Source organism: Delphinapterus leucas, chromosome 17, assembly GCF_059928025.1.
Source record: "Delphinapterus leucas isolate spDelLeu-1000000601 "Yukka" chromosome 17, BTC_Dleu_Yukka2, whole genome shotgun sequence".
In the NCBI taxonomy this organism is placed as follows: domain Eukaryota; kingdom Metazoa; phylum Chordata; class Mammalia; order Artiodactyla; family Monodontidae; genus Delphinapterus; species Delphinapterus leucas.
Genome location: NC_143145.1, coordinates 57,262,348 through 57,277,156, shown reverse-complemented (window position 1 = coordinate 57,277,156; position 14,809 = coordinate 57,262,348). Strand labels below are relative to the sequence as shown.

The following is a 14,809-nucleotide window of genomic DNA, read 5'->3' as shown; positions in this document are numbered from 1 at the left end:
GTACTTCCCACTCATTTTAAACACACAGTGGTCAGGTTTCTGGCTTCTCCCCTTTCCCTTCCACAAGCAAACTCCACTGAACATGTTTTGTGGTGCCAGATGACCTCTTAGTGGCTGCATCCTGAGAACACCTTGCTTCAATGTCTACCCTGACTCTCCTGTGGCCTTTAACCTCTTCCTAGAATTCTCTTCCCTGGTTTTCTTCCTACCATCTGGTCATTCCTTCTCAGGTTCTATCAAGGTCCTTAAATGTTGGGGTTCCCCAGAGTTCTCAGGACAGAACTCTTGACATACACTCTAGAATGTGGTCTCAAGCATTCCCAAGACATCTGCTTCCACCTTTAAACTAGCACCCCCTGCCCATGCTCCCTAAATGTCTCTGGTCCACAGCTGTCTCTTCAGGACTTAGACGTCCGAGGCCTATTGGGCATCTCCTCCTGGGCATCTAAACTCATTCGGTCCAATGAGCTCCCACTACAAGCCGTTCTTCCTCCAGTGCTCTCATCTCAATAAATGGCTCCAGCTTCTAACTGTTAAACCTAGAAACCTATGTGTCATCCTTGACAACTAAACAGCATAATCTGAGCATTAAGAGAAAAGTTTCAGAAGCAGGCTGTCTGAGTTTGATTCTCAGCCCTCTTCATTTGTTAGCTGTGTCGTTATGGGTGAGATTTTTACCTGTCTGGGCTGCCAGTTCCTCATCTATAAAACGGAGGTAATAATAGTACCTATCATCATCACAGTGTAATTATCATGATTAAATAAAATAACTTTTGTAAAGCACTTTACTATATAAGTGTTGGCTTACTTCTTATCCTGTCTTAATGCATATTCTATCTACATAGATCATAATTCCCCCTGTCCTTGATGTGTTCAGCATCTCCCATTGCCCTCAATCCAAATTCCTCATCTTGTCTTTCAGGACCCTGCATGTTCAGACTGGGCCCCACCTCCAGTGCTTAGCAGGCAAAAGAACGTCCTTGTTCCTGGCCCTCTTGTCTCTGGGGCTTTTCACATGCTCTCCCTTCTGCCTGGAAGCACTCTTTCCCAGCCACCACTTTTGCCTGGACAGCTCCTACTCATTCTGCAAGTTGCAGCCTGAATGTCACTCCCTAGGAATTCTGATCCCAGACTGGTTTAGTGCCCAGCTCTGAATCCCCACACCACCCTGTAATCTCCTTTATGCAGACTGTATGCTGCACTGCGTACCAGTGCCTCCCTTAAGCTGTATTTTCTGTGAAGGAAGCGACTATGTCTCTCTTACTTCTTGACCTCATTGCTTGGAATATCCTGGGTAGAGCTTATATTGAATAGAGAAATCACGTAAAGTGTGAACCTATGGGCTCTTGGGGTTCTGGGAGGGGAAAGGGCTAGAAAGTTGACCATCTGCTCTCATAGGAGGAAAAAAAACCAGAATACTTTAATTTTTAATATATAAAACATTTTAATATTAAAATTACTAAATATTTTTATTTATTTTTAAATGTTTAAAACTTTGAATACTCAACAATGGGCTTCATCAAAGATTTAAATAGTCAGTTTTTGAAGTATAATGAAACCCTTTAGGTCTGTGCTTCTCAACTTTTTAAGCCCATAGTCCATTATGAGAAACCAAACAATTTAACACCCTCACTACTGTCTGCCCCACCCACCACATTTGGCATTTACTGTGTAAGGGTCATCTTCTGTGTGGTCCCACCAGTCAGGTGTTATAACTGTGAACATGGTTTTTCAAACTATGGTACCCTCTGAGAGTCAGATATTTTACCTCACCTACATCTCTCAAAACCCAGAGTTTAAAATAAAAGGAGATATATATTTCCTTAACGAAAGCGTGTGTGCCTGAAATGTGTGGGGGGGCTTTGTTTTGTTTTTTGTTTTTTACCTGAGGGATGCTTCTTATTCTCATGCAACTGTTTTCCTAAGGATTGAGCCCTCTTCTACACCAGGTGCAGTTACATGATAGATAATGTGATTCTACTGATGAACGGTGCATTGCAAAAAAAATCTGTGAAAGAAATTCTGGTGAAGTGCCACCCGTTGGGCCGTTTCACAGAAATGGAAGCAGTCAACATTGCAGAGACACCTTCTGATCTCTTTAATGCCATTCTGGTTGAAACACCATTAGGTATGAATGCATAAATAATTGCACAGCTGCTTGTGTATGTTTTCACAGTATTAGAAAATGCACTTTCAATTCACAGTTTTCTCCATGAATATAGTGTCATACTATACAGATTCCTAGAAGTGAAATGGACATTAAAGAATCATCTGGTCCAGCTCCCTCATTTTTCAGATCAAGACAATGAAGTATACCAGATCACATGCAAACCATTTGTAGCTGAGAAGGAGCTAGGGCTCATCTCCCAACCTCCAAACCCCTGTACTTTGTTCCTGACCATAGCAAATAAATAATAGAACTTATAATTTTTCAAAAAATTAATTTTCTAGCTGGGTTTTGTATGTTTAGTTCCTTATCTTTTCATTTTAAATTTCTGTCTTAATAAGGCTGCATATAGGAAACATTTTGTTTTAGGAAATTTAAGAATGCCATTTTTCTGAGATGCTCAGGAGTGTCTGTCTAATGACCTGAAGCAATGATGAAATAAGTAATAATTTCATTATAATTTGGCACTGACAACAGTTGTAGCATTTACAATACTAATTGGATAATTTTATACAGTTATTGTCAGGAAACCTGGATTATAGTTATTCACTGTTGATCATTCATCAAAATAGTTGCTGTTTAAAACAAATTTTAAAAAGAAAAAAATTACATCTTTATTAAGTGTCCAGTGCTAATGGAGCATAGCATGGCAGAAAAAGGGTGAGTCTGAAAGCAGATATCCCTAAGCATTACAGGCTCTGCCCACCACCAACCAGGTGACTTGGAACAATTCATTTCACTCCAGTTTCCTCATTTTAAAAACAATAATATCTTACTATAACAGAGTTTTGAAAACTAAGACGGTTTTAATACAACTTAATGATTGGCACATAGTAAGGTTGCAAATGGTAAATATTACTGTTATCTAAAGGCGGGTGTCAGGGGGGCTTCAAAAAGTAAACCATAAAGTGAGTAGTTCCAGGTTGTGAGGATTAAATAAGTTCAAGTATATCCAGTGTTTAGTGACAGCTTGCACAGAGCAAATGCTTCCTAAGTAATCACCCTTCTTGTCACCATCACAGTTAGCCTCACAGAGTCTGTGGATTGCCACTCTACAGTGTCCTAGTTAGGGGTGGGCAGAGGGTGGTGCGTTCAGGAGACATTTTCTGCAGTTTATAATCATGTTTTGATTAATTTATTTTGTACAATAATTTCTGCTTTCAGCTCCATTCTTTCAAGACTGTATGTCTGAAAATACTCTAGACGAACTGAATATTGAAATACTGCGCAATAAACTGTACAAGGTAACTGTTTTCCCAAATATTGTGTTCTTCTTTATTACATAATGCATCATAACCAGAGTTCTTTATTAAATGTTACTTGCCTGTTAGCCAGCTGCTGAATTATGAAGCTAGGCATACTGGGGACAAAGCTCTTTTAGTCCTGGCCTGTCTTCTAGCTTAAATACATGTATGTCAACTTCTCCCAGCCAGCAAGATCCTTGAGAGGATCCCATGCTTCTCTGTATCCTTAACTCTTTACATGGTGCCTGGAACATAAAAGGTGTCAATTGGATGGATGGATGGATGGATGGATGGATGATGGGTAGGTGGATAGATGAGTGTGGTGAACCATATGAATCCATTTCAAAAGAACCAGCATACATAGTGAACCTTGTATTATGTATGTCCAGCTCTGTCCTCAATCCTGTTACCAGAGTCCCTGAATTTCACAGTTAATCTGTCCACACAATTTTAATCTAGTGACAGTGTGCAGCGTACCAAGATGACCATCTGTGGACACAACATCATAGGCACCACTTCGTATAATCTGACCAGCTGTCTGTCTGGACTATTCTGCCGCCATTTGAGTCACTCTGTGTAATAAGGGCTGAGCAAAATATATCCATTTTCACTCACACCACTACAGCATCTTTGGACACTCTCATAGAGTACCTGAATGAATATATATATATATATTCATATATGTATACATTGCCATGCTGTATATCTAGCTTCTTATGCTGAAACATGTGGGCCTCTCAAAAGCATTGCATTGCAGCAGTTTTCCTTTTCATATAAATACTTATGGGCTTAGAGGAAGCATCCCTGCGATATAGTTAACGGAAGGCGCTGTTTTAAGCATTTATAGGCATTAGATCACTTAATCCACCCAGCAAAACTATGTGCCATCCCCACTCCTCAGATGAGAAAACTGAAGCACGGAGAGGTAAATTTACTTGGCAGAAGTCAGTTAGTTAGTAAGTAACAGATTTGGGATTCAAACGCAGGCTGCCTCTACAGCCTAGACTCTGCCTTTCCAGTGTATCTTCCATACTCAATGCCATCCCAAATGTGCCTCCTGAGCACAAGGAGACATTACATATCAGCATAGGACCAAATCTAGACTTATTTGCAGAGCTCATAAGAGAGTTTGGCACTCTTGTTAGAATAGCAAGAATTAACAGTGAGAAATAATCCAAGAGGCATGCAAAAAAGTGCTTGTTGAGTAATTATAAGCTATGATAAGTACAATTTTGTTCTTTTATGGAGTTCCTTTTTTAGGCTGTGCAATGTGCTTCAAGGTGAAAGTTCACACCAAATTTATTATAAAATATCTCCCTAGGGGAGAAGTAATTCAATTTCCATTAAAGAGTTTAATAACCCATGGAAAGCTGATCTAGAAATTTCCAAAAGGAAAATATATTCATTTTCTTGCCTTATGATCTTTCTTCTTTTTAAGTCTTACATCGAGGCATTCTATAAATTCTGTAAGAATCATGGTGATGTCACAGCAGAAATTATGTGCCCCATTCTTGAGGTAAGAAAGAGTCCTTGAATTTTTTTATGTCAAATAATGTGCTTATACACTTTTTATTTATATAATCCTACCAATTTTTAAAATCTTAGAAGTTCTTTTATTTAGAAATAAAATAGCAGTATATTTTATTGTACATATATCATTTGATGTCTTCAGTTGAAAGAGGTATTTTCTTAGTTTTCTACATAGAAGAGTTACTTTGGAATTAGAAAAGAATGTTTTTGATAGAAGTTTGATCATGATTCACTTTGATGTAGTATGAAGAAAGCAGATTATAATTAGTTAAAAATTTAGTATGCTTTGGACAATCGGTGCACTATAGGCACTCATAATAATCACCAACTTCCCTCCCAAAATTGGGCAGCTGGGGACCCCCACAACTTGGCAACAAAGTCTGCTGTGGGCATGGTTCCTTATAGAAATCCTAAAATAAAGGTTGCCCCAAACAACCATTGAGCATCCCCGCTCTTGGCAAGAAGATTCTATGGGTAGTGATTCACAGTTGGCATGCCCACTTAAACTTCACGATGTGTCAGATGCCACCATTGGTTCCAACCTCTCTAAAAGAGAATAATTATATTCTCTTTAATTCATCTTTATCATCACAGAATTCATCTGTGCCCACAGGACCTCTTGCTTGCAATGTCAATCTGCACATGCATGAGGGACTCAGGCCAGAGATCAGAATGGTCTGAGGGAAATTCTGGGCGTAGTTTGCTGAGCATTTGACATAGATCACTCTTGCTGGCTTCCTATTTCACTTGGATCTTTAAAAAAAAAAAACAACAAACATTCTGGGCTTAAAAAGCTCTTGCTTTGCCCTGTGAAACAAAGTTTTATCTAAAGAATATCTTTAACCATTAGATTATCTGTTACAGTGGCTTCTACACTGGTGGGTAGATATTTAAGCTGTTCAGTGACTTCTGATTTCAAGAAAAGCCTGATAAGAACTACCCTTTGGGTATGAAGAGAAAAAAACCTGAAATAACCTCATCTGCATATATTTCAACCAAATGTTCTGAAACTGCATTTGATAAAATTAGCTCCCCTCAAATATCTAATTATTAACATCTTACAGTTAAAGATACTGTTAGAACTTTAAGGTCAAAGCAGTCCTTGAAGTCAGAACTCCTTGGAGAACTCCAAAAAATACTTTTTGTCTTTATCTATATTATACAGACAGTGCACATCGATAAATAACATTTTTTTCATGGCATGCTAATTGTCAGAAAGTGAGTTAGTCTCTTCCAGACATGCTGATAACATAACACAAGCAGCCTAGTGACTCTATGAAGCTCCTCCATTTCTTTTCATACATTTAACTACTAGCCACACTATAAAAAGCCACATTATCTCTGGCTCAAAAATGTAGTTTGGGGCTTCCCTGGTGGCGCAGTGGTTGAGAGCCCGCCTGCCGATGCAGGGGACACGGGTTCGTGCCCCGGTCCAGGATGATCCCACATGCCACGGAGCGGCTAGGCCCGTGAGCCATGGCCATTGAGCCTGCGCGTCCGGAGCCTGTGCTCCGCAACGGGAGAGGCCACAACAGTGAGAGGCCCGTGTACCACAAAAAAAAAAAAAAAAATGTAGTTTGTACATGGCATAATTCCTGTGGTTTAGAAATGGTTCATGTACTTTATACCTACAAAATATGTAGGAAAAGATTAATGTTAAAATTAATAACCATCACACCTGTCAGAATGGCTATCACCAAAAGGAATACAAATAACAATTGTTGGCAAGGATGTGGAGAAAAGGGAACCCTGATACACTGTTGTTGGGAATGCAAATTTGTGCAGCCACTGTGGAAAATAGTATGGAGGTTTCTCAAAAAATGGAAAATAGAACTACCATATAAGCCAGCAATTCCACTACTGGGTATATAGCCAAAAGAAACAAAAATACTAATTTGAAAAGATACATGCACCCTAATGTGCATAGCAGTATTACTTACAATTGCCAAGGTATGGAAGCAACCTAAGTGTTCATCAACAGATGAATGGGTAAAGAAGATGTGTTACACATATACAATGGAATACTACTTGGCCATAAAAAAGGATGAAATTTTGCCATTTGCAGCAAGATGGATGGAATTGGAGGGCATTATGCTAAGTGAAATAAGACAGAGAAAGACAAATATTGTATGATATCACTTACATGTGGAATCTAAAAAATAGAACAAACCAGTGAATAAAACAAACGAACAAACAAAAAGCAGACTCACAGATATAGAGAACAAACTAGTGGTTACCAGTGGGGAGAGGGAGGGGGGCAGGGGTAATATAGGGGTAAGGGGGAAAATAGGGTTATTCTGGGATTATGTGAAATGTGAAACTTCAAAATTGTAAAGCACTTAGTATTTAAAGAATCTTTCATTCAATAAAAAAAGAAAAAATAATAATAACCTTACAGAGGTATACAATGGCACTATTAATAGCTAACACTTATTATATACCAGATACTATCCTAAGTGCTTTATATACACAAATTCACTTGGACTTCAAAATAGCACAATGAGATGGGTAGTTTAGTACCTCATTTTCAGAAGGGACAACTGAGGTACAGAGAAGGCTAGTAAGTTGGCTGATGTCAAACAGCTAGTAAGTGTTAGTGTCAGGATTTGAATACAGGTAGTCTGGCTCCAGTTCTTATATGTTTATCTATGTTAAATTATGTCTACATCAAATTCACCTGCACAGTTCTTTTGTATAAAAACTGCTCTTCTGTGCTAATTCTTAAGCAAGATCATACTGCACGTGCTACAAAAATCAGAAGTAAATGAGAATTATGTCTTTGTAAATGTAAAAAGGATAGCACAGTATTAGCAGAATGCTTATCACCAGGAGGATTTGGTCAAAATACTATATACCCTGTGTTCTCTTTGTCCCTTTCCTATACCCATGATACTACCTTATTAGATTAGATTTTTTTCAAGCTGTGTTAAAAATAAAAATCCATTTAACTATCTTTGTACATTTATATAAAAATATCAGTTATGTATGTTATGCAGTTATAACATTTCTAATGATATGATTGGAAGAGGCTTGTCAGTTTTATATAAATACACTAGATGATGTAATTACTTCCCCTTTTATTTGTGCAGCTATAGAGCACTTAGAGTTTCTGAAGTTCTTCCATATTCTCATTTGATCTCATTTGATAGGAGACTTTAAAAGACTGAATACAGTGGAAGAGGGCATTAACCTAGGCTTGCAGGTTAAAGTGTGACCTAATCACAAGACTGTAGCTTCATATTTTAAAAAAGAAATTTTCTATGGTCCAGACAAATGTGCTGCAGTATACTGTTTGCCTCTTATTCCTGCTCTTCTGACAGTCTGTAAGGTTAACGAAGCAGTGAAAAATAAGCACAGAATATGCTTGTTTCATCTCCCTCAGTCAGTACACATGCTAATAAGGCTCCCACCAGGGAGACCCTTCCTCCTGTAAGGAACTGGCCAGAATTTTTGACTCGATGAGCCCAACTCCATCATGAGCAACGGATAATGGTTTTGAATACATCAACACTGCATGGTTATCTTTTGCAGCAACAACAAAAAATAAGTTATGGTTTTAAAATGCGTGAGTGTTTGAAGGGTAGAGTGAAAGGAAAGACATCCGACGTACACTGTACCACACAGGCTGGCTGCCCTCTGAAAATGATACAGGGCTTACAGGAAACTAGTACCACCCCATCTACTGTCCTCCATAATCAGATGTCATAGCAAACTGTCTGCTTAGGGATGGTCAAAGACAGAATAGCTCCTTTACAATTCAAAAATTATAGTTCTTTTCACTAAGAGAATACACATACACACACACACACACACAGACACACACAGCCTCTAGGCTAGAAGTAGTAAAGTAGATAGACAGTTATAATAAAAGGGAAATTAAACTATAATAAGGAGTCAAAGGAAATCATATTTAATTAGAGAGGAAAGAGAAGGGCTTCTTATGAAAAAGATTGCATTTGATGGAGCACTCAGATGCAGGTAGGATTTCAACCTGGAGAGTCATGGGATGGAGTATGTGCTCTGTAGGCAAAGGGAACAAGTATTAACCAGGACAAGAAGTTGGAAAGTGTGTGGCGTGTTCAGTTAACCAGCTGCGTCAGTCAAAGTCCTCTCTTCTTGGCATGGCTTGTGAAGCCTCTCCTAGTCTCTTCCCAGCTACCTGTCCATCCTGCCTCTCCAGCTGCTTCCCCAGGGTTTGAGCTATGGCCATTCCTCCAATATGTCATGCTCTACTCCATGCAGCTGCCTCCTCTGCCTTGCATACCTGCAGTGCTGCCTACCTGGCCCTATTTCTCTCCTTATTATTCTAACATTCTAGAACTAGAAAGGACGTTGAAGGTCATCTGGGACAATTAACTCCATTGTTGCTCCCCCTGCCCTATTATTTCAAGGTTTTTTTAATTGCCATGAAATCTCCCTCTTGCATTTCTTCTTTTATCCCTGGAAAGTCTGAAATTACTGACAGGACTGGATATATTCAGTAGCCAGAGGCAGCTGCCTTTGCTTCCGAAATAAGCCCACCCCTCGCTTCTGGCGCACCCATAATTTCCATGAGAGCAATCAAAAGGATCAGAAGGAACCAACTCTCACTGTACTGATAGGAAACGCCTGTTCTAACAAAAGAGTTCCAGTAAAATCTGGTGCAAGTCTGGATTTGTTATTAATTAGTTAAAAAATAGTATTGTAGAGCAATTCATTTCAACTTTCGTGTGCATGTGAATAAGCTCGGAATCTTGTCAAAATGCAGATTCTGGTTTACTAGGTCTGGACTACGGTCTAAGATTCTGAACTTCTAACGAGCTTCCAGGTGATGTCAAAGCTACTAATCCTTGAAACACACCTTGGATAGCAACATTGTAGAGAATATTAGAGAATTCTTAAAATAGTAGAACCATAGTAGAATCGTGGACCATTCCATTGGATTTAGTAAACAGTTAAGATCTTCCTGTGTCAGGCACTGGATATTCAAAAATGAACAATCAACAAGAGAGACATGATCTCTCAAAGATTTTAGAGTGTGGTGGGGTGAAAGACACATGCACAGATTTCAAAATAATGTGGTAAGTGCAGGTTGCTTTGGGTGGATGGAGAAGGCTTTCTTAGCCCAAGGCCATCATGGCAAACTCCCATGGTGGGCAGAGGAGGTGCCCGTGGAGGACAGACTGAGATGAAATGGTCAGAGTAGGTAGAAGGAAAACTAAGAGGAGTCCAAAGGAAGAGAAGGCAATTTCAAGAAGGACTCAGTGGTTAGATAAGACAGAGAGGCCTGACGGGCTGGGAACTTGGGTGCCTAGTGGTGCTCAACACAGAGAAGACAGGCCGGGAGTACATGTGACCCACTTGAGAGATCGTGTAGCCAAACCCCACCATTTACAAATAAGGAAACTGAGGCCCTGAGAGGAAGATCACTTGTCCCGAGCCCTGTAATCCTTAGCTACAGACTTAAATTTATTGATATCTAACCTAGAACTTTAAAGAAGAAAAACAAAACCAGGAAAGTACAAACGAATTGTAAGTAGCACAGTTTCATTACGTAAAAATTCCTACTGACATCAACAATCAGAAAGGGATGTTTAACATGCGTGACATGCACATTTTGTGCTAAACACTCTGCTAGGCCCTTCTATTTACATTACCTTGTTCTACCTCTGAATCGACCCCAGCAAGTAGGTTTTATTCCAATTATTATGGAAGACACATTTGACACTCTAGTGGCCTATGTGAGAGAGACACATGAGTAACTAATAACAGAGATCCTGGGAACTGAAGTTTAGTGGGAGGTCCTGGGCTCCTGGGCTGTTGTCACTGCTGTGTGATCCTTCTCTGGCAAGCAGAGTTACTCCGTTACAGGAAGAGACTACGGGAACATTAATAACACATGTCTGTATTATAATTAGACATAGATCAGGAAAGGAAAGCAAATCATTTTGGAAATGAATTTGTCTAGAGCGTTTAGTAGATGGCTCAATTTCACTGATTTTATGTCTTGCAAATTCAGTTTGAGGCAGACAGACGTGCTTTTATCATCACTCTTAACTCCTTTGGCACCGAGTTGAGCAAAGAGGACCGCGAGACCCTCTACCCGACCTGTGGCAAGCTCTATCCCGAGGGACTGCACCTGCTGGCCCAAGCAGAGGACTTCGAGCAAATGAAGAGAGTAGCGGACCATGGAGTATGTGTTTATCCCGGGTTCCCGAAATGTCTTGTGTGATTTCATCACCTGTACTTTAGAAGCCCACATATCACATTTACGCTTCCTATCTATCTAAAACATTTATAATGTTTGTGCAATAGAAAGCAGTATCTCTTGCTGTAATGTCTCCCCAAAGAAATACGCTGAGTTTCTAACCCAAGCTATTGGTGTTTTTTAAGGTCCCTGCCAAGCAAGTACTTGTTTAAATCTCCAAGGAACGGTCATTTGAGTCCTTTTTTTTTTTGAAGTGCTTGATAAAGCAAGTTCCCCAAGGGACTGGTGCAGTGTTCTGGAAATGTGAGCTCATGCCAGAGTTATGTAAAAGAGCCTGACCCAGCCATTCTTTCAAGTGCCCATTGGGCAAACAGTGTTAGGTACAGACTGTCTACTTGAAGGACAGCAGAAAATATGGACATACTGTTTATACCACTCCCTTTGCTCAGTGTCCAGGATTCGGGAAAGAAAGGAGGGCTGCTATGTCCTCTCCCACTCCAGCACCCAATTGCTCTTAGAGAGCCTGAAGCTTCTCAGCTCAAGGTTATAACCTCATCCCCTGGTACCGTTCCTTCTGACCTGCAGACAGTAACATACAGACCCTCCAGGTAGCTTTTCTAGAACTGGAATGACACCCCTCTTATCTTTGCCTATGGATTTCCGAAACCCTCCAGGAAAGATAAGCCAGCAGACAATGCGCGAACCTTTGTGACATCTCTTGTGTCACTGCAAGAGGTTCTTTAGCATAATATTAAAGTTTGAGTTTCTCCCCAGTTTCCACCCGTTCCTCACTTGAAATTCCATAATGAATTTTAATCAGCTTTCATCTCAAAGAACCCATGAAGCCGTACTGATTAAACCACAAGCACTCCTTTAGCCTCTATAATGTGTCTAACTAGCCCTAAGAATCAAATGTGGAAATCAGCTCAGTGTACACTGAAAGCAGAACTGCTTTTGCCTCTTGCCTTGTAGGCCTGAACAAGCCAATAGGATGGAATGCCATCTGTACTCTCGTTGTTTGGATTTTTTCGTATTTCCTCAAGAAGCCAAAGATCCTACAAGAAAAGTTGAGGCCTTCTGAATAGATTTTCTAAGATGGGTGCACAGTTTCTATATTGCTGGAAAAATATTGTTTTTATATTTATAAAAAATGAAAATTTGTTAAAAAAACAATTTCTTGTCTTTGTTTTTCAGGTATACAAGCCTTTGTTTGAGGCTGTAGGTGATGGCAGTGGGGGAAAGACATTGGAGGATGTGTTTTATGAGCGTGAGGTATGATGTAAATGGAAATGCTGCTAGCTTATGCACTCTTTTTCTCATACTCTGGGTCTTAGTATTTCTTTTTTTTTTTTTTAGTTGGGTTTTCTTTTTACAGTTTTCTTTTTACAGTTGATCAGGCCAATTGATTATATACATTCATAGTTTGAACGGGTATTAGTTAGTATCTCTGCCTTGGAGAGTCAAGGCACTGTGGTTCACATATGATGGCTTCTTGTGGGATTGTCATATCCAGACAGATGTGCACATAGCAAAGCTCTGGAAGTAAGGCAGCCATTCTGTAATTATCTAGAGGAACAAAGCTAGGATGTTCTCATGATCACATATTGACTGTCCCCAGGGGGCACACCCTGTTAAGGGCATCCCACTCGAATCCATCCCTTTTTCAAGAAGGATTTATCACTCCTGCGCACAATTAGAACACTTAGGAATTATTTGCATGGAAATCCATCCCGTCTAGGTTATTCTCTTTCCCTGAAAAGGCAAAAGAATACTTGATCCATTTATAGCCAATTCCTGAGCTACTGAAGTGTGCAACAAGAGGACTTTGGGGAAGTGTAGCCAGGTAAAGTCCCCCAAATCTGGAGACTTTTTTCTAGTGTACTTTATTCATTTCCCTAAAACCACTGGTCCTTCCATCTCAGTCTGATTGGAACTAACAGAGAACCCTGAAATTCACCCACACTTTAGGGTTAAACTGGCTTGAGAAAGCAGTATGGGGGTCTTCCTGTAAGTCCTACTCTAGACATTTTCCAATGATTCTCTAGAAAGAAGTAAAAACAATGCAAGTATTCCCATATGTTAGGGATGTTTTAAAATTCCACACTATTGCCCTTCTGCTGCAAAGACAGCTGTTAAAGGAGCTGCCCTTGCCAGGAAAAATGTGTGACGGTTTCTAAGAGCAGGGGCCCTCCCCTTCCTGACTGCTTTGCTTGAGGTTTTCAGAATTACATGTGGGACTCAGTACCTCTTCTCCTTTTTTCTAAATGGAAAAGAATAAAGGAATTGTTCCATTTCAGACTGTACCCCAGTTAAAAAAATGTTTTTTGAAAATTTTCTTTTACTGATCTGCCTTCTGCAGAAAAACACTATTCAACTGTATGTTAAGTTGCTGCAGAGCATCCTAAGGAAACTCATAATATCACCTGGTCCAAATTCCAGAGGCCTGTGACATTACCCTGAAAGGGAGTTCAATAGCCTAAAAACCACCTTAAAATTTAAAAAATTGTGGCCAAGGAAAAATACTTTATCTAAATGAGACCAGCCTACTAGCTAGAAGCCAAATAAATATCACTACAAAGTCACACACACACACACTCCAAAGTCCTCCTAGGAATCTTGGTGCTAGCAGTGCTGCTGAGATTTGGAGCTTGTCTTATGATTTTACAAACTTACTTTTTACACTACTGTTGTCTGCCTTTCTCTGCAGAGTGACGCTCTCCCTTTAGACTTGCTGAATTTCCTACTGCTTTTCTTTCTTTGACACAATTTAGAAATTGTCTATTTAAATACAGATAAGCACTGCACAAATACAAACCAGTCTGTAGCTTAATATTATTTCATCAAAGTAGTATGTTCCAGAAGAGTTGATGGTCCATGTTTTTTTTTTCCTTCCCCAGGTACAGATGAATGTGCTGGCATTCAACAGGCAATTCCACTATGGTGTGTTTTATGCGTATACCAAGCTGAAGGAACAAGAAATAAGAAATGTCGTGTGGATAGCCGAATGCATTTCACAAAGACATCGAACTAAAATTAACAGTTACATTCCAATCTTATAACCCAGTGAGGGGCCTGAAATGCATAAAATCATAAATGTTAAGAGGAAGTTACCGAGGGAAATAGGAGTCGTGTTATATTATCTAGATCACACTAAGCCACACTTCACTTCATGAATTGCAGACCGACTGGAAACGCAGCAAGCCAACCCTGAAACAAAGCATTTCTTTTTCTTCCAGAAGCCTTAAATCTTGCTTCCACATTTATGTCTCATTCTTCACCTTGCCTTAGACATTAATTTTAATTAACCATATGGTACTTTTCCTATTCTTATTTTTGTTCTTCTAAAAATCAAATCTATTAAAAGTATTTTGCTTTCCCATGATTCTCCACAGGCCCAAATACTGAGTGTCTGCTTTATTTTTTAACTGTCCATCCCTTCCCTAGGTCCACAAAAATCCAGAGCTGTACATAGCCAACATGGACCACATATGGTGGAAAATACCATATTTTTTTCTAATACACTTCGATCTGGTAGGCTTGGGAAAGCTGCATAATTCCAAATCATATTCCATAGATGCAGGTAGTGTTAAATTTGTTATTAAGGCTACCACTTATAACTAATTTTCTCACAACTTTCTTTAAATAAAAGGTATACCTCTCTTTCTTGCAGTTTCTTCATAC

The 14,809-nt window shown here is 39.5% G+C and overlaps 1 protein-coding gene across 1 annotated transcript in view; it reads left to right on the top strand.

Annotated features, from left to right (window-relative positions):
• The window catches only part of ATP6V0D2 (ATPase H+ transporting V0 subunit d2), a 48,627-nt gene extending 34,108 nt beyond the window's left edge, over window positions 1–14,519 (top strand). The window contains exons 3-8 of the mRNA XM_022555018.2: window positions 1,950–2,128; window positions 3,332–3,411; window positions 4,850–4,927; window positions 10,940–11,113; window positions 12,323–12,400; window positions 14,026–14,519. Of these exons, the coding sequence (XP_022410726.1) occupies window positions 1,950–2,128; window positions 3,332–3,411; window positions 4,850–4,927; window positions 10,940–11,113; window positions 12,323–12,400; window positions 14,026–14,187 (751 nt within the window). The 3' untranslated portion in view covers window positions 14,188–14,519. The remainder of the gene's footprint in view (window positions 1–1,949; window positions 2,129–3,331; window positions 3,412–4,849; window positions 4,928–10,939; window positions 11,114–12,322; window positions 12,401–14,025) is intronic.
• The last annotated feature ends 290 nt before the right edge of the window (window positions 14,520–14,809 follow it).